The sequence below is a fragment of the Giraffa tippelskirchi genome, chromosome 2 (genome assembly GCF_054371585.1).
Source record: "Giraffa tippelskirchi isolate mGirTip1 chromosome 2, T2T-mGirTip1v1.2.pri, whole genome shotgun sequence".
NCBI classification, from domain to species: Eukaryota; Metazoa; Chordata; class Mammalia; order Artiodactyla; family Giraffidae; genus Giraffa; species Giraffa tippelskirchi.
Window position 1 is genome coordinate 113,337,420 of NC_137276.1, and position 18,510 is coordinate 113,355,929.

Genomic DNA, 18,510 nt, shown 5'->3' on the forward strand with positions numbered 1-18,510 from the left:
AGCCACCTTGCCTATCCATCCATCAGCCCATCCTATTGACTCTCCCTTCAGAATATGCCCAGAACTGACTGCCTCTCACCACCTTCAATGCTGCTTCCCATGATCTTTTGTCAAGAGAGGAAAAACAGCTTCCAAAGGTGAGGAGGGAAGAAACAAGTCATTTGAAAAGGCATCTAAAAAATTCCCAGTGGTTTAATTTGCTAAGTCTTCATAAGTTATTTGAAATTTCAAATAACATTAATTGAGGTAGAAAATCTTTTTTTTTTTTTTTTTTAACTGAGAAACTGTACTTTCAAGACTGGGACAGGCTACCATCTTTCTAATTTCTAAGTGAGTCTAAGAGTTCCAGTATGTCATATCCAGTATTTCACTCAGAGTAGGCTTTTCTACACTTCCTTTCATATAAATATTTTTTCTTGGCATAGTATTTGTTACACATTTAAAATGGTAACTAAAACATAACCACAAAGTATAGGTTTTTTGTTTGTTTGCAAGGTTCTGAACTTGATTTCTTGGCTCTACCCCAGAACACAGTGAATAAGGGGTAGGTTGTAAGTACATCACTTTCCAGTCTTGGGAGAACCTACAACACAAGAGTCATCAGCAGTTCACCAGCTCTTCCTTACTACTTAAAAATCTCCCTTTCATCTACCTTTGTTCTTTTATGACTCTTCATATTAAATTTACTGGGTACTCACTGTATGCCTGCCACTGAACCAGGCAATTCACTCATTCAACAAATATTAAGTTTAACGAGTGCCGTGAGATGTCTGAATAATAACCCCAGACACAGCCAAGTGGGCCTTAGGAAGCACCATTATGAACCAAACTAGTGGAGGTGATGGAATTCTAGTTGAGCTATTTCAAATCCTAAAAGATAATGCTGTTAAAGTGTAGCACTTAGTATGCCAGCAAATTTGGAAAATTCAGCAGTGGCCACAGGACTGGAAAAGGTCAGTTTTCACTCCAATCCCAAAGAAGGTTAATGCCAAAGAATGTTCAAACTACTGCACAATTGCACTCATCTCATATGCTAGCAGAGTAATGCTCAAAATTCTCCAAGCCAGGCTTCAACAGTACGTGAACTGTGAACTTCAGATGTTCAAGCTGGATTTAGAAAAGGCAGAGGAACCAGAGATCAAATTGCCAACATCTGTTGGATCATATAAAAAGCAAGAAAGTTCCAGAAAAACAGGTCCTTCTTCTTAAAGAGATAGGAATACCACACCACCTGACCTGCCTCCTGAGAATCTGTGTGCAGGTCAAGAAGCAACAGTTAGAACAGGACATGAAACAATGGATTGGTTCCAAATAGGGAAAGGAGTATGTCAAAGTTGTTTATTGTCACCCTGCTTATTTAACTTATATGCAGAGTATATCATGTGAAATGCCAGGCTGGATGAAGCACAAGCCAGAATCAAGATTGCCAGGAGAAATATCAATAATTTCAGATACGCTAACGACACCACCCTTATGTCAGAAAGTGAAGAAGAACTAAACAGCCTCTTGATGAAAGTGAAAGAGGAGAGTGAAAAAGTTGGCTTAAAGCTCAACATTCAGAAAACTAAGATCATGGCATCCGGGCCCATCACTTCATGGCAAATAGATGAGGAAACAATGACAGACTTTATTTTCCTGGGCTCCCAAATCACTGCAGATGGTGACTGCAGCCATGAAATTAGAAGACGCTTGCTCCTTGGAAGAAAAGTTATGACCAACCTAGATAGCATATTAAAAAGCAGAGACATTACTTTGCCAACAAAGGTCCATCTAGTCAAAGCTATGGTTTTTCCAGTAGTCATGTATGGATGTGAGAGTTGGACTATAAAGAAAGCTGAGTGACGAAGAACTGATGCTTTTGAACTGTGGTGTTGAAGACTCTTGAGAGTCTCTTGGACTGCAAGGAGATCCAACCAGTCAATCCCAAAGTAAATCAGTCCTGAATATTCACTGGAAGGACTGATGCTGAAGCTGAAACTCCAATACTTTGGCCACCTGATGTGAAGAACTGACTCATTGGAAAAGACCCTGATGCTAGGAAAGATTGAAGGCAGGAGGAGGAGACAACAGAGGATGAGATGGCTGGATGGCATCACTGACTCAATGGACGTGAGTTTGAGCAAACTCCGGGAGTTGGTGATGGACAGGGAAGCCTGGCGTGCTGTGGTTTATGGGGTCACAAAGAGTTGGACATGACTGAGCTACTGAACAGAATTGAACTGAATAGCCCACTATCTTAATGAGTACATTCAGATCAACATATAAATAGGTGAGACACATGGTGTAGGTGGTGATGAAGATCATGGAGAAGAATCAACCAGAGAAGTGGGTGGGGATGCTGCAGGGAGAGGCTGGGACCTCACTCCCAGGGTAGGAGGTCAAAGGAGGCGGGTCTGGAACAAAAATCTCAGGGGAGGAGGAGCCAGCCTTTGGGAACATTTCCTTTAACCCTCACAGTAACCAGATCATAACGTTATAATGTCACAGTATTTCATAAGCGACAAATGCCACCGGATTAGGAATTGGAGAAATGTGATTTTGAACAAGGTCTCTATGACTCCCAAACCCTTGTTCTTAACCTCTACCTGCACTGCTTTCAGATTTATCATAAGTAAAGACTGAATTCCACAGGGCAACCATTTCCATCAGTTTACACAAAGGGAGATGCTGCAGAGCCAAAAATATGGTATTTATACAGGAATGTCAAATGCTTAACAGCCTTCTATTAGATATGGGTTAGGGGTGGGATTCAAATCAGTAACTTAATCTCCTTAGCCTGACATTCAATAATACTGGCTGTTCTAAAGCTGAGCCTTTGCAGACTGGACGTTGGCTCAATTCCAGGCATCAAATTGACTTTGGGGAGATTTTAATTTAGCCCAAATCCAACAAACGTGGCAGGCATCCCAGCTGCTTCTTTCGCACATGCAGATGAACATGACACAGTAGCTGGAACTAAAATTAAAGCCACCTAAAACACAGCCCATTGCAGGATGAATATTCAAACATCTGTTTGGACAAACTCATATTTCAAAAACTGAAAAAATAGCTATAGTTTTGGGAATATTTAAGGGACTTGAGGTGGAGACAGAACTCCAGTCTGCGCACTGTTGAGCACCAGAAAGAACAGCATTTTCTCTCAGCTGTGAGGAAAGGTCACACAGGAAAACTGCTCTTAAACCAAAAAGTAAAAGAAAACTCACACCACCTCACAGAGATATCATTCTAAGTGGTGGATTCCAGTCACCAGGAACAATTTTTGAGCTAGATTCTGCTAGAAGTTGAAACTCTCTCCTGAGTTTAGGCCAAATCCCAGACTGTCTCCTAAGTAAAAGCCATGCTAACTCCTTCTGGCCTCAGCCACTGCTGCCAGCACAGGGCACGTTATAAACATTGCTCTCTGTACAGTGAGGACAACCTTCATGTCCTGAGCCATGAGCTACAGGAGCAACTGGCACAGGCCGGGTCCAGAGGGCTCAGTGAGCCCAGGGGTGAGAGTGGTGGGGATGCATGCCCCTGTGAGCCTCCCCAGACATGCAGGCAGCACCACCTGGTCACGCACCAGCTTCGGGGCCTTGTACCCAGAGACTGCGGGTCTTTGAATCCTAGCTCAGGAACTTATATTCTAGATAGGGTGCTTACCAGTTACCCATGCTGACTCCAACAAGCAGCGCTTCACAGGGGCTTAGTAAAGCTGCCTTAAACATAAATTAATAGGTTATAAGAAATACTAAGCAAAGACAATCTTCTAGGCTAAATTTAGAAAAATGATGAGATTCTTAGTCTCATGTACAATACATATGTTTATATACTGATCATATGTTTCATATATTATCTCTCTCACACACACGAACACAGACACACACACAACTTCCCGAGTCTGAAAGAACTGTAATTGTACACACTTGTGAGCTGCTCTGGGTATACAGAGTTGACTACAACCCCACCCCACCCCCAAGAAAAACAGCTTGTAAGAGCAGGGAGAGTGCATCTGTGTGACTAACTGGTACGCAAATGGTTACAAAACTCCCCTGAAATCAGGAAAGAAGAGGAAAAGCATTAACATGTGTTCATGTGGAGCCTGGTGGCTCTTGTCTCTCCAGCTCACTGGCCCTTCAGTCCCCAGAACCGGCAGCCAGAGACATGGAACCCCAGCTGGCCCTCTGCAGGCCCAGAGCTGTCTGTCAGAGCTGGTCACTGGCCTCTTGCCTGGATGCCTACAGTTCAAGACTCTCCTAGACGTTCATTGCATGAGTGTCCTGAACTCACTGGTCTGGAGTAGACTGCCCAAGGGCACGCTGCCACACACCTCCTCCTGCCTCACCTCCTGTCCTCTCCACCGGGCAGAGCAGGAGAGGTTTCTCTGCTGGAACCCCAGGATCCAAGCACGGTGTCTGCATCACAGTGGATGTGGCAGCCATGTACCTTTACATAATGGATGGACGACTCTAAAAGAAACCTGGTGGGCAGGAAGGCCTAGCAGCATCCAGGGAAACAGCTACCCTCCAAAACCAGCTCCTTATTTTATAATAAAACCAGATTAACCCTCTAAGGCTAACCCCCAATGTGAACAGCCTTCCCATGAGACACAGTTGCCAGAAAGGCTCAAAGGCACAGGGTAGCAATGAGGGCCATGTTGTCACCACCCCGGTCAGTGGTGACAGACGCACACTCAGGGATCTGGAGGCTTCCCGTGCTGTGCCTGAGGACCCCTCAGTCGTTGAGCATCAAGGGGCAGAGGCAGAGCACAGCCTGAGCCCCAAGCACTTGGGGTGGGGAGATGGCCCTGGGACCCTGCTCCAAGTTGATTCTCAATTTAACTTCAACCCTGAGGTGTTGTTTCCTTCTCTTTACTGGTCTCTAGAACATCCCCAACTTTAAGCTTCCCAGTGAGCAAGACTTTTTTCCCAGAAAGGTTGTGAACAACAGAAAATTGTTTTGTGAATGGATTTTAAAAATGAGTGACCAGTGCACACGAGGGCAGCAACACATTTCTCTTGGTGACTCTCATGCTCTGACCAGCAGCCAGTGGGGGTAAGGAGGACTAGAACTTGACCTCAAGCAGCTCTTTCACTTCTTGCAGGTGAAGTGTCATTGCAACATGCCTCAAACTGTTCCTAGTTTTCTGACCCTGTGAAGACACGGCACACACTGTTTTGAAGAGTTAACAGAAGAAAGAAGCATCCCAGCAGAAGTTACTCACTGTCGGACAGGAAGTGGTCAAGGTGGCGCCCAGCCGTGGACTGACACTTACTGGTCATGTCTGGTGTCAGGAACTGCTCTGTCCATCCGCAGCTTATCGCTCTCCACTTGGTTGAACTTGTTGCGTGCATAGGGGTCCTGCCCAGAGCGGACCATTGTCCCGCCAACGTAAGCCTCCTGGTTAAAGTCCCGCCATCGCACTTTCCCTGCAAGGAGCAGAGCAGAGATTGTGGGATGCGGGCATGAGGGAACAGAGAGCTTGGCACATGGGCCGCGCATCAGCGTGACTCCAAGGAGGAGAGCCAGGGCTGCAGCTGATGGCAATTTGAACCAACAGGCTACCCGAGAATGGCCCAAACAAGCAGCAATAACTGAACTGTTACAGTCTGCAATGTGAAAGTTAAAACCCAGATTTCAAGCATCTGTCCAGTGAACAGAATTCTATGCCCAAGCATCCAGGAGAATGGCACCACTTACACTTTATACAAAAAGAAATACTATGCTTGTCCCACCCTTCCAGGGATCACGGTAACACCAAAAGCACCTCAGACATGGTGACAAAGTTTCTGAACAAATGAAAGTAAGGTATCCCATCATGTGACATCAGGTGTCCTCCAAACACCATCAAAAGAATGCTTGTTCCTTTCTCTACTGCAGAGATGAGGAAACTGAGATGCAGTTATATGTGATTTGTTCCAGGTGGTAGAGTAAATTTTCTATATAAAAGCCCATCCGCTTCCTGTTACAATTGTCCTGCAAGGTCAAAAGCCCCATCTCATCTCAGCTGGTAGCCATGGAAATGATGCTGGGGAGGTCACAGAGGTCTGGCCTCTCAAATGGGAAAGCAATTCCAAACCCATGAGATCCCAGACCGTGAGCAATTCTCAGTCTCTGATAAACATCTGGTTACGGGAGCCAGCCCACCTGCCTGCATTCTCTTCAGCCTAAGATAAAATGTTTCTAGCACATGTTTTCCATGCTGACAACCCTAGAAGTACCTATGGATCCTCCACTCTCCCCACTTCTGCATTCACCCTGGGCTCCAGCACTCCAGCCCCTCCTCCTCATCACATGAGCTCACCTCTCCCAGGCTACACGAATCAGAAGCCCTGCCAAAATCTACCCCAGCAGCACTGACCCAGAATGCAAATAGGCTGGTTCCCATTAAACTAACTTGTTTAATGGCCTGAAAACTCTTCACTGCACAAGGAACTTGGAAGTACAGTGCCCCATTCCAAGCCGGAGAAAGGACCATCACCCACGAGATGCTGTCTCTAGTTCTGCTTCTTGCCTGGAGAACTAGGCTCAGCAGGAAGTGGCCTGGTTGGGGGGGGGGGATGTCCTGTGCATAGGGGTTGGGATCAAGGCCCCTGCTGAGTTCCTGGTCCTTCAATTCCCCTGTGCCATGAGACCCCCTAACCCTTTCTGCAATAAGGCAGCAGAGGGCTTTATGGATGATTCATGTGGATCAGCTCTGGGGCTGGGGGTGTCCCTGTCTTGGCCTCACGCCATCGCTGTGTACCAGGTGTTGACTCTGTGCTAGGGATCTCATTGGCTCCTGCAGGTACATCAACAAAAACAGAGCTGATGCCTGCCTGTGAAAGTCATGCTCTGGGAGACTGGTGGCAGGGTGGTGGGTAGAGACAAGAAAATAATGACCATGCTAGCAACTGCAGCATTGAAACCTGAGCTAAGTCCTCAGATGGTGAGGACTGTAGTTCTATGGAGGTATCTAACAGAGGAGCCTGGTCTAGATGTGAAGAGGGGCCAGGGGAGGCCCCCTGGAGAAGGAGCATTTAAACTGAGATCTGAGGGACCACAGAGCAGTGGAAGAGAAGCTGTCACAGAAACCTACCTTTCTTTAGCCTCCAAAGATGGTATGACCCACTCAGAGGCTCTCCTCAGTGACCCCTGCCCTCTGACAAGCCTTTACAGCACTCCTAGGGGCCCTGCCTGGCCTGGTGACAGCCAGTTTCCCAAGGCACACATCATTTTACTGGAGACAGATGATAAATGACCTTTCTTTCATAAAAGCTTAGCAGTATATTAAAGTACTTCAGGGACTTTCAAACATATTTCACTATGACATACAGTTCACATCATGGCCTGGACATCATGCTGTAAACACATAAGAGTTGAAATGAAGATTTCCTTCCTTGCTACCTGTGAACACATACATTCTATTGTTTCATGTGGGTGTGACTCACAAAACCAGCTCCACATTCTTCCTATTGTTGTTCAGTTACTACTGACTCTTCACAACGCCACAGATTGCAGCGTGCCAGGCTTCCCTGTCCTTCACTATCTTCCAGAATTTGCTCAAATTCATGTCCATTGAGTCGGTGATGCTATCTAATCATCTTATCCTCTGCCACCCCCTTCTCCTCTTGCCTTCAATCTTTCCCAGCATCAAGGTTTTTCCCGATGAGTCAGTGGGTAAAGAATCCACCTGCAATGCAGGAGACACAGGAGATGTGGGTTTGATCCCAGAGCTGGGAAGATCCCCTGGAGAAGAGAATGGCAACCCACTCCAGTATTCTTGCCTGGAGAATCCCACAGCAGAGGAGCCTGGTGGGCTACAGTCCAAAGGGTTGAAAAGCAACTAAGCACACATGGCTCCACACTCTAAGAATGTGGGCTAAAGGACCAGTTATTTCTGGATTACACAGAATTGCCAGGGCTGGAGCAGGAAAAGGCAGTGAAAGCAGTGTTCCTAGAGGGAACACACGCCCGGGTGCAACCCCAGGCAGTAACGCAAGAAGCAGATGTGGAGGTAACTTGGGACTGGGTGGCTAAGTCAGAGGCTGGAGAGAATCAAAACTACAGATACCGTGTCTGAATATACTGACATAAAAAACGACACTTATAAATCATCTTGTATGTTTATCACCTTTTTAAAATCTTAGAAAGAGCGTTAGAATAAGAGTTTCAAAAAATTACATGAAAATTTAGTGAAATGGATTTGGCTAAGCAGAAGCAGTGGATGGAAAACACCCCATAGATACAAAACTTTCAGGAGAAAGGAGAAGACACTAGCTTCATCACCGAGACAACAGGAAAACAGAACAGGCACTGAAACAGCAGGAGGGAAGAAAAGGACGTTCACCCTGAGAAGGGCTGTGGAAACTGCTCGCTTGTTACATGGGGTTCTAAAGATCTCGATGAGGAGATTCATTTCTAGAAGACAGATCTTCAAAACTAAAGGAGGAACCGTGTGACTCCGAGTGTTGACACTGCTGGTTCCATACAAGGTGAGGCTTCCTGATGGTTTCCCCAGGCTTCCCCCACTCCCACCCTCAAGCAGCCTCCAGCCCCTTTTGTGGACTCAGGCAGGCACTCAAGTCCTCCCCACCCTTCAAGACCAAGCGCATCTCCTGGTGTCCCTGCCACACCATTTCTCCCGGGGTTAGGAACGGGCTCCTGGGGGGCATGGATCAGCCCTCTACCTTGACCCCAGCCCAGGATGGTACTGGGGAAGCGCCAAGAGAGGCCTGAGTCACTCAGAAGAAGGCCTGGCTCCCGCAGGTGGTCTCCCGCTGCTGACACCTGACCTGAGGACTGTTCTTAAACATGATGGACGGTGGCTTGAGACCTCCTTCCACTGGTTTGCAGGCTTTCTCTAAATGGTGCCCTCTCAAGCCATTCTTCCATCCCCTCAACAAGGAGTCCCAGAAGCCAGGCCTCAGGGGCAGCATCTCTGCCTCTGCTAACATTAATTACCAGATCACCATTCTGGTCAGCCTTGTTCCATGGCCCTCCATGGTGACCTGTAAACTCTTACTAAACCACAGACCACCCCCTACTGGCCAGACAGAACCCAAGCTGAGTATGCTCACACACGAGAAACTGTGATACTAGAAGGCAGGGCTGTTCCGTTTTAATTCATTTACTCCAGCCTGCCGGCTGCCCAGCTGCCTCCCAGGGTGGCCACCTCCTCCAGGAAGCCCCTCTGGTATCCTCAACTGCAGTTCCTCCCCAGGGCCTTCCTCACTCACAGCTCCATCCTGAAAATGGCTTTCTCACACACCTATTGTCAGAGGGCCTCACAGTTTTTACCACTCCTTCATCTAATAACCAACTCAAAGTTCTGCCAAGGCACAGCTCAAGTCTGCCCACCTCTAACTGCTGTTTGCCCTGCTCTGCTGGCACCTTGCTGGCTCAGGGGTCCCCAGGAACCCTGTGCCCTGTCTCTATATGGTCTGGACTCGGAGACACAGTCATTTAAAGCATTCAGTATCCTCCTAACAGCATCTTTGTACCTCTTTCCAGTCTGGACATCAAGGTCCAGATGGAGAAGACAGGAATAAGCGGTCCTAAGGTGAGGACCTCCTGCCGCTCCTACCACTGGGCCACTCTGCCAGACACACCATCCACTGGCCGCCCTGTTGTTACCACACGCTGCTCCCTGGCCCAGCAATTCCTTCTCTTCTTCCTTTCCCATCTCTGACTTACTAGGCAAACCCACCACTAACATTCTCTGTCACATCCACTGTCCCTCACAAGTCTTTGCAGTTGATACATCCTGGAATCCAGAGTTTCTTCTCTCTTCCCCTTATCCACCCATCAGGCCTTAAGTTACATTGTCTCTCCAGAATCTTTTTCTTCCTAGTTGAGTTTTGGAATTTGCCTTCCCACCCATCCTCTCTAGACTGGAGAACAGCACAGCATCCTTGGAGCAGAGGCTAGCTGGGGATCATAACATGCATGGTCCACAGTGCCTGCATAGGATGCGGAGGGCAGGGGGGTCCCAGGTCTGTGCCCTGTGGGGTCTGGGCAAGACTGGCTCACGCACGGTCCCAAGTGCCTCTCAGGACATCACTGTCATGGGAATGCACATTCTAGGCTCCAAATAACCAATCCTCAAATTATCGTTTAGAAAAGATGCTTTTATATTCAGGAAATTGCTTGCCTTTGGATGATGTGTTCGATTAATTTTAAAATGTTACTACACTTCCAAACACTGTCATTTTTCCCTCAAAATTTTTATTTTTACTAAACTCTATATTTAAAGAAACAATGATGTAAATCTATGAAAATGAGTGCTCAAAGGCACTTGGCAACACCAAAACATACATGGTCTTCAGATTAGAGCTCTCTCAGGTGTGACAGTCCTGTGGTAGATCAGGACCCTCTGACACACACCCCAGGGCAGCCTCATCATCTTCATCAGCAGATGCAAGAGGGGAGGTGACAGGCCCTGCTGGTGCAGCCCTGCCCGCCAGGGGTCGGGGGTGGCGGGAGATGTCTGGATTCTGCTCTGGCAACACAGCCACACAGCAAATCTTCACTCAATTCTCCCCGGGAAGGACAGCTTAAACAAACTGAAAGCTAGCCTGTGTGAAACAGCGAGCCTCTTCTGGGAAAGCAGCCAAGAAGGGAAATAGAATGAATTTTAAATCAAAGGACAAAGCTCTCCAATTTATTTTAACCTCTCAGTTGATCTCAGATTGAATGTAATTTTACTATGCTTAAAAGGAAAAAATTCCTCATATTCTTCCTCTAGAAGGTCATAATGTTGTGCCAGGAAAGAGAAGACCAGGGCAAGCCCAGAATTACAAACAAATGTGTCCATTTAAATGACAAAGATATGTAAATAATACTATTATTTGTCTTTATTATTTGTGTGACAGGCTTTTCCACCTATGAGACACTGTCTCCTGAAATAAGGGATCCTACACAATTCATTTTTAAGGATGAAAAAATAGATAATTCAAAGAGTGATTAAAAGCTAGTTAGAAGACCATATAAGAAAAAAATCAGATGCTGTAAGGGTAAATACTCTAAATTTATTTACAATTCTTTGTACTGCCAAAATAACTAAAACCTACTGTGAAACACTGTGATTTGCATTATGAAGTCTATACCTGGCTTGAAATCAAGGAATCTTCATATACATATTTCTTTTCCAAACTGTAAATAGAAATTCCTCCTTCCCCCTCTATGAGTAATAGTGTCTAAACACAATAAATTTAGCTCGTTGTATATGATTTTTATCCCGAATATTAGTGAAAATATCAAAGTGAACCTCCTACTCAGAATTGGGGCTGATACTTGAAAGACAGGAGGAGAGAAAGAAGGGCTCACCAACCAGCACCCACAGGACAGCAGCTCCGCACAGACCCTGCCCAGCACACAAGGACCCTGCAAAGCATGTGCCGTCACTACAGTTTGTTTGTTGTTTAGTTGCTCAGTCGTGTTCAACTCTTTGCAATCCCATGGACTGTAGCCCACCAGGCTCCTCTGTCCACGGGGATTTCCAGGCAAGATTATTGGAGCAGGTTGTCATTTCCTCCTTCAGGGGATATTCTCAATCCAGGGATTGAACTCTGTCTCCTGCAAGTCTCCTGCATTGCAGGCATATTCTTTACCCTTGAGCCACCAGGGACGTCACTACAGTTTCTATTGTACTAACTGGGCAACTGAGATGCAGAAGTTAAACTATAAAATGGAACCTGGGTCTCTCTCTTCTCAAAGTTGTGTTCCTTCCACTGTGGCTGACAACTCACTCTGAGGTGGGTGAAATTGTAACCAAGCACCAAAAAGCATCCCCGCAGTGCAGGTCCATTCCTTCCTTCCAGAGGGCACCAGCCTCCCCCGCCCCGTCCTGGCACACTGGAGTCTGAGTGCAGGTGGTGGGCCTCTCCTGGAGGCTGACATCATGTGTTGAAGTCAGAAGCTACCAGGGATGCAGATGTGAAGGACTCTTCATTAAACCCCCAACACGCAGCCAGCCAAAGCTGCCGGCCTGCACTTCCTTCTACAACAACACTGCTTCTCTCTGCAACTTCCACTCTCTGGAGTCTCAAAAAGAAGAAAAATTAGCCTCAGCCTCTTCTCTGTGGCACCTTTTCAAATATTTGGGCATCATGATCCCATTTTGCCCTTCTCACCCCTTTGTAAAAACATCCATTTAAGTGCTCCTCATCAGATGTTGTTTCCAGCCTCCTCCCCATCTGAGTCATCATCATCTGGACCTACTTGAATTTATAAGCATCTCTGAACACCCTGTGCCCAGAACAGAATGAAATACTTGAGGAGTGGGCAACAGCATGGAGGGCACTGGATGCTATTGGAATTGTTTTGGGCATTACATTTCTACTAACACAGCTCAGAGTCATGCTGCTTTAAGAGCTCCACTCCTATTCTGGCTACTGACCTGACCTAAGTCCTTGGTTTTGCTTTCTTACTCATTGGAAGGGGGGAGGACAACAGAAGATTTGTTTTTAATGTTGGCTAGGGGGCAAGGTATAGGCACCCTCTAGAAGACAACTTGGCCATTAATATAAAAAAAAAAATCCTTAAACGCATGTGTTGCTACTGACCCTGCAATTTCACTTTAAGGAATTCATTTCAAGAAAATAATTAGGAACACACAGATTTATAAGACTTACATATAAAGATACTGGCTGGAAACCTTGTGCATGTCCTATAACATAGGAAAAACTCAATAAGCTTATAGTAATGGATGCATGTTGTCATTTAAAATGCAGGAGTTATTTAAGGACATGAGGAGGTATTTATGACATATTGCCTTAGTAAGAAATAGGCAAGAACAGTGTAGTACCATATCTGTAAGAATTTGGATGTAAGCAGATAGTCGGGGCTGCCTGTCACCCACCCTGAGCTATTTCAGGGGGAAGATGGAGGAAGGGGCCCCTCTCGGAGACCTGGCGAGAACCTCAAGGTGCTGTTGCTGGGAGAGAGGGGTATATGTGGGTAGACTGCTCCAAGATCTTGGGCAGTGTCATCCATCTAGTAGATGACTTGGATTTTTTTTTTTAAGGATTCATGAAAAGTCTGAACTTGGAACGTGGCACAATGTGGATGTGTGGACAGAGGGGCCCAAAGGCCCAGGAGATGGTGTCTGACTCAGAGATCTGTGTGTCTGGGGCTCAGGCCTCCCGTGCTGGGCTTGGCGCACATGAGAGGCTGCAGAGACCGCTCACCTCAGCCACGGGGGTGAGTGCATCCAGGTGTATGCCCAGTGCAAGACTGGGGAACATGCAGTGGGAGAACCGCAGTCATTAAGAGGTGGTGGAATTATATGTGAATACAATGCTCTTATTTTTGCTTCTCTGAATTTCTTAAAATTTCTAAAAGCAACAACATCATTGTTGTTTAGTTGCTAAGTTGTGTCCAACTAACTCCATGATCCCATGCTCCTGGCAGCCTGTCAGGCTCCTCTGTCCATGGAATTTTCCAGGCAAGAATACTGGAGTGGGGTGGCATTTCCATCTCCAGGGAATCTTCCAGACCCAGAGATCGAACTCGCATCTCCTGCAGTACAGGCAGATTCTTTACCATTGAGCCACTGAGGTTATTTGCTTTTAAAATGTTTCTCTAGGGATACTCAGAGCTACTTCCTTTCCTGACGAGGACACTGGGCAGACCCTGGGGCCTCAGGCCTGGGTCGCAGGAGCCGCGTGGTGTTAGCTGTCCCCTGGCTGCTGCACGTGCTACCAGAGGATGTGGCTCATGGCGTCCAGGTGCAGAGGTGCAGTGGAGGAGTGTCCAACCTTGAGAGAATGAGGGAGACGCTGACACACGCTATCTGCCACAGGGATGCTACAGCAAGGGAAACGAGCCTGTCACAGGAGAAAAAATACCACATGACTCCACGTATGAGGTGCCTGAAAGAATCAAGTTCATGGAGAAAGAAAGTAGAGGGGTGGGTACCAGGGGCTGGAGAGGGGATGGGGAGTCAGTGTTTAATGGGGGACAGAGTCTCAGTTTGAGGAGATGAGAAAGTTCTGGAGGTGGATGGAAGTGACAGTGGCAGACAAGGTGAATGTACTTACTTGCCACTGACCTCTGTACTTCAAAATGGTTAAAATGGTAAATTTTATGTTATATATATTTTACCATGATTTTTTAAAAAAAGCACAATGCTGGAACCCATGAAATCCCTCAGAAGGGGGAGAGGTCAGGGGAGTAGTCCCCCTGACCCTGAAGCATAGTATTGTAAAAGCTGTTTGAGAAAATGTACACAGGACATTCTGGCCAATTCTATTCAAGGTCATCTAACCAATCTGAAAAATCCCAGTTCAAGTCGAGTTTATCCTATGCGCCAAATACACACACAGTTGGTTCACCTCACTTGTCTTCCCTGGGAGGCAGAACCACTAAACATTGTGAGCATCAGTGGCAATGCATACCCAGGACTTAAGACCTGCTACACACTTTGCCATTCCCATTTCATTCATCTTTACATGAACATAATTTCTGCTTTTTGACATCAAGTATCTCTGGTGATGAACCAGCAGCAGGTGAGAGGGGTGGGGTGAAGTTCCAGCCAAGGATGGGAAGGACCTCCTAGATACCCCAAAACCTAACCAGGACTCTCCTTTCCTCATCCTCTCCCTACCCATTCTGCAAGGTTCACCCCCTCACACGAGGTTCCCAGTGAACACAAGAGTGACACTGAGGTCTTGTAAAAGCAAGAAGAAAATCTGCTCTCAGAGGGCACGTCTTCTAAGAATGGGAGCTCCTGGGCAAGAACCTCCACCAAAAGCCATCCTCAAAGCCAGATGTTGGCCCTTCAAATGCAACTGGCCTGTTCCCTCTGTGTCACCTGCTACCCTGCCAACCAGTCTCACCAATCAATCAGAGATGCTGAGGAGACAAGAGAAGGAGATACAGGAGGGAGAATTACAAAGAGAAACTGATTTTTCAAACCCAAAAGCTTTTTATGCACCCAGGGAAAAAAGATAAAACTTATCTCCATTAGACAGATTTTCAAAAAACAAAAAACTGATGGATAAATACTCTATTTGAAATACTTTGAAAATCAGTATTTGAAAAAAAGAAATTCAGTGGTTCCAGCTGGAAAACATGATGATGAAGTAGAAACAATGGTCACAGAATCTAAGGGCAAAAGTCCTCCATCCTGGACCTGAAATGCTTTTGCTTCCAGGGTGTGTGGTTAAAAATCACTGGAGGCCATTGCCTGGGGGCATCACTGCTATCTTACATCTGGTTCCTGCATCTGTCAGTGGGTTTTGTGGCCAGGCTGAGAGTCACCAGGTTGTGTGCCACCTCCTTCCTCCCATCTGCCAGACATCCAACACCTAGAACACAAGAAGCCACAGCATTCCCAAACAACCTACTCACAGAGTGGGAAGTGCTGGGACCAGTGGTTCCTTGCAGACCACAGAATTCTGTCTGTGCCCATCATTCTTGGAGAAAATATACTTCTTAACCATAACAAAATAGTTTCTAAAGGAAAAAATCACGCATATAATGGATAAGTAAGAAAAAACGTTATAAATAAGAAAAGAAGATAAAGTCCTTTAAAGGCAAAATAAAAGGATTTGGTGCATGCATCAAAAATTATTAGTAATAATATTTCAAAAAGGAGGAAAATCAGTACATTCCTATCTCTTTAAAGATAAATAAATCAACTGTATAACAGTTAAGAACATGAAAGCCCAGGCCAGTGCCACATCAATTCTAACTACTGGGTCTGACTGTTGCAAGTAGTTACACGTAGGACATGTCCTGAAGATAGCTTCTCCCTCTCTCTCCAATATGCCTTCAAGTCCAAGAGAACACTTGGTTTTATTAATATAAGACAACCCACAGGAAATCTCTCATTAATCCACACAGCAGAAGTACATCCTATTATTATAATAAAGAAACACTTATTAGCTAACTGTTCCATTCAGATGCTCCCCACTACACGGGTAATGCCTGTCTCATATAGGAAGGAGCTGTGATTTGGGGCTTCCGAGTCAGTGGGGAGGGAAGGAGCAGATCTAATACAGATGTCTAACGCACACACACGCTCCCAAGTCTAGTGCAGCTGGAACCTGTGCTGGGTGTTACACAGGCCGGACTCCCTGGACTGACAGTGTCCCAGAAAGAAACACTAACAATCAAACTCTGTCACCATTAAAGCAAAATTTCATGCACTAACTTCCTGTTTTCAGGAGTTTGTAAGTTATTACTCCAACCCAACAAGCTGAAAAGCCAACAAGTCTTCTCAGATTGCTCACAGAAATGAGGTCACAGGGCAAACTGCTGCTCCCAAAACTGGGGAGACCAGCTGGTGAATACAGAGAATCACAACTTCCCAGAGCAGCAACCCTGTGGGAGGCAGAGCCTGAGGAGGAAACGTGAGCTGCAGGATGAACAGCTGGAGGCTCGCTGTGGATGAGCCTGAGTGGTAAGGTCAGGGGCCCCCACACTTCTGTGAGTTTTATCTCCAGGAGCTTAACCAGGTTTCCCAGAGTGACCACTGGAGACAACCCCTCATGCCTCCAGGAGGGGAGGGGAAGGAGCTGTTCTGAAAGAGAAGGAGCACTCTGCTGGCTCAGCAGTAAAGAATCCATCTGTGATGCAGATGTGGGTTCCTTCCCTGAGTCAGGAAGATCCCCTGGAGTGGGAAATGGCAACCCACTCCAGTATTCTTGCCAGGGAAATCCCATGGACAGAGAAGCCAGATGGGCTTCAATCCATTTGGGCTGGAAGAGTTGGACATGATTTAACTAAACCACCATCTGTTGTTAGTAAGGCTTGTCCTCGAGAACCTGACCAACTGGGCTGTTATCAGAGCCTAATCAATCTAAAGGAAGGGAAATACCCAACTCCAGAGACTCTAACTATCCCATCCCACCTGAGTGGGAGGAAAGCTGAGATGCGTTTGTGAAGGGATGTCAGGGGCACAGGCTCACTAGGAGACTGAGACCTGCCCACCATGTCATCAAAGGCTGGGTTATGGGAGTTCTTCTTACCCAGGACATCATATCTGGCTTTTAAGGAAAAAAATCACAAGACACACTGAAAAGGAAAAGGAATGCTTGAAGAGACAAAGCAAGCACCAAAATCAGACTCACATATGGCAGGATGTTGGAATTATCAGGCCAGGAATTTAAAGCAAATATAATTAATATGCTAAGAGCTCTAACAAGAAAAGTAGACAAAATGAAATAAAAAATGAATAACGTAGGCAAAGAGATTAAAAATTGAAGAAAGAATTATAAAATAATGATAGAGATCAAAAATACTAACAGAAATGAAGAATGACTTTGAGGGGACTGGACATAGCTGATGAGACGACCTCAGGGCTTGAGGATATGACAACAGAAACTTCCAAAATAAAAATCGAAGATAAAAAACAATACTAGGAAAAAAAAAAAAAAACCCCAAAGCAACACAGAATACCTAAAAACTGTTGGATAACTACAAAAGGTGTAAGAGGTATAAGTGGTTTCACTTACAGAAAAAAGAGAGAAAGGAATAGAAGAAATATTTGAAGCAATAATGACTGAAAATTTCCTCATGTTAACTACAACACCAAACCACAGATTCAGCAAGCTCAGAGAACACCATGCAGGATAAATACAAAAAACTACACCCAAGCATACTCAAACTGTAGAAAATTAATTATAAAGAAAAAACCTTGAAAGAAGATAGAGGGGGAAAATTAGCTTTACAGAACAAACATATGAATTACATCCAACTTCTCCTCAGAAACCATGCAAGCAAGAAGAGAGTGCAATGAACTATTTAAAGGGTTGAGAGAAAAAAAATCATCAACCTAGAATTCTGGACCCTGTGAAATCTCCAAAAGTGAAGGGGAAATAAAGACTTTCTCAAATCACAAAAACTGAGGGGATCTGTTGCCAGTAGACCTGCCTTGCATGAAGTGTTAGAAGAAGCTCTTCAGAGAGAAGGAAAATGATTTATGTCAGAAATGCAGATCTCCATAAAGAAAGGAAGAGAATCAGAGAAGGAATAAGTGAAGGTAAAATTACAACTTTAATTCTTCTTCTCTTCTTCTTAATTGATCTAACAGATACGTTTGCTCAAAAATAATAATAGCAACCATATATTTGATTCTGTATGCTTATATATGAATTTATGTATATGACTGACATGTGTGAAATGAATGATAGTAATAACACAAAGAATAGGGGAAGAGATTCATAACATTTTGCTGTTAGATACCTGTGCTGTGAAGCACGATATTGTTGTCTGAAATTAAACTTGGATTATCTGTAAAAAAAATGTAAAAAAGGGAGAAAGTGGAATCATATAAAAGCTTAATTAAAACTACAAAAGGCAGGCAAAGAGTGGAAGACAAAAGGACACAGAACAAAGAACAAGGGCAAGGAATAGACAAGAATAACAAACATGACAGACATTGATACAACTCTATAATAATTACTTTACATTGTCATGATCTAAATACACCAATTAAAAGACAAGACTGTCAGAATGGATCAAAAAAACAAGCCCTAACTTCCTACATGTTGCGTACAAGAAATCTACTTTAAATATAGAGACACATATAGATAAAAAGTAAAG

The 18,510-nt window shown here is 45.3% G+C and overlaps 1 protein-coding gene across 2 annotated transcripts in view; it reads right to left on the reverse strand.

The window, feature by feature from the left end:
* GALNT2 (polypeptide N-acetylgalactosaminyltransferase 2) overlaps window positions 1-18,510 on the reverse strand; it is a 183,011-nt gene that overhangs the window by 65,293 nt on the left and 99,208 nt on the right. For both annotated transcript variants that reach the window (XR_014078078.1, XM_081574387.1), the window contains exon 3: window positions 5,255-5,408. Coding sequence is in view for 1 of the 2 variants with exons in the window: in XM_081574387.1 (XP_081430513.1) it covers window positions 5,255-5,408 (154 nt within the window). In the remaining variant the exon portion in view is untranslated. The remainder of the gene's footprint in view (window positions 1-5,254; window positions 5,409-18,510) is intronic.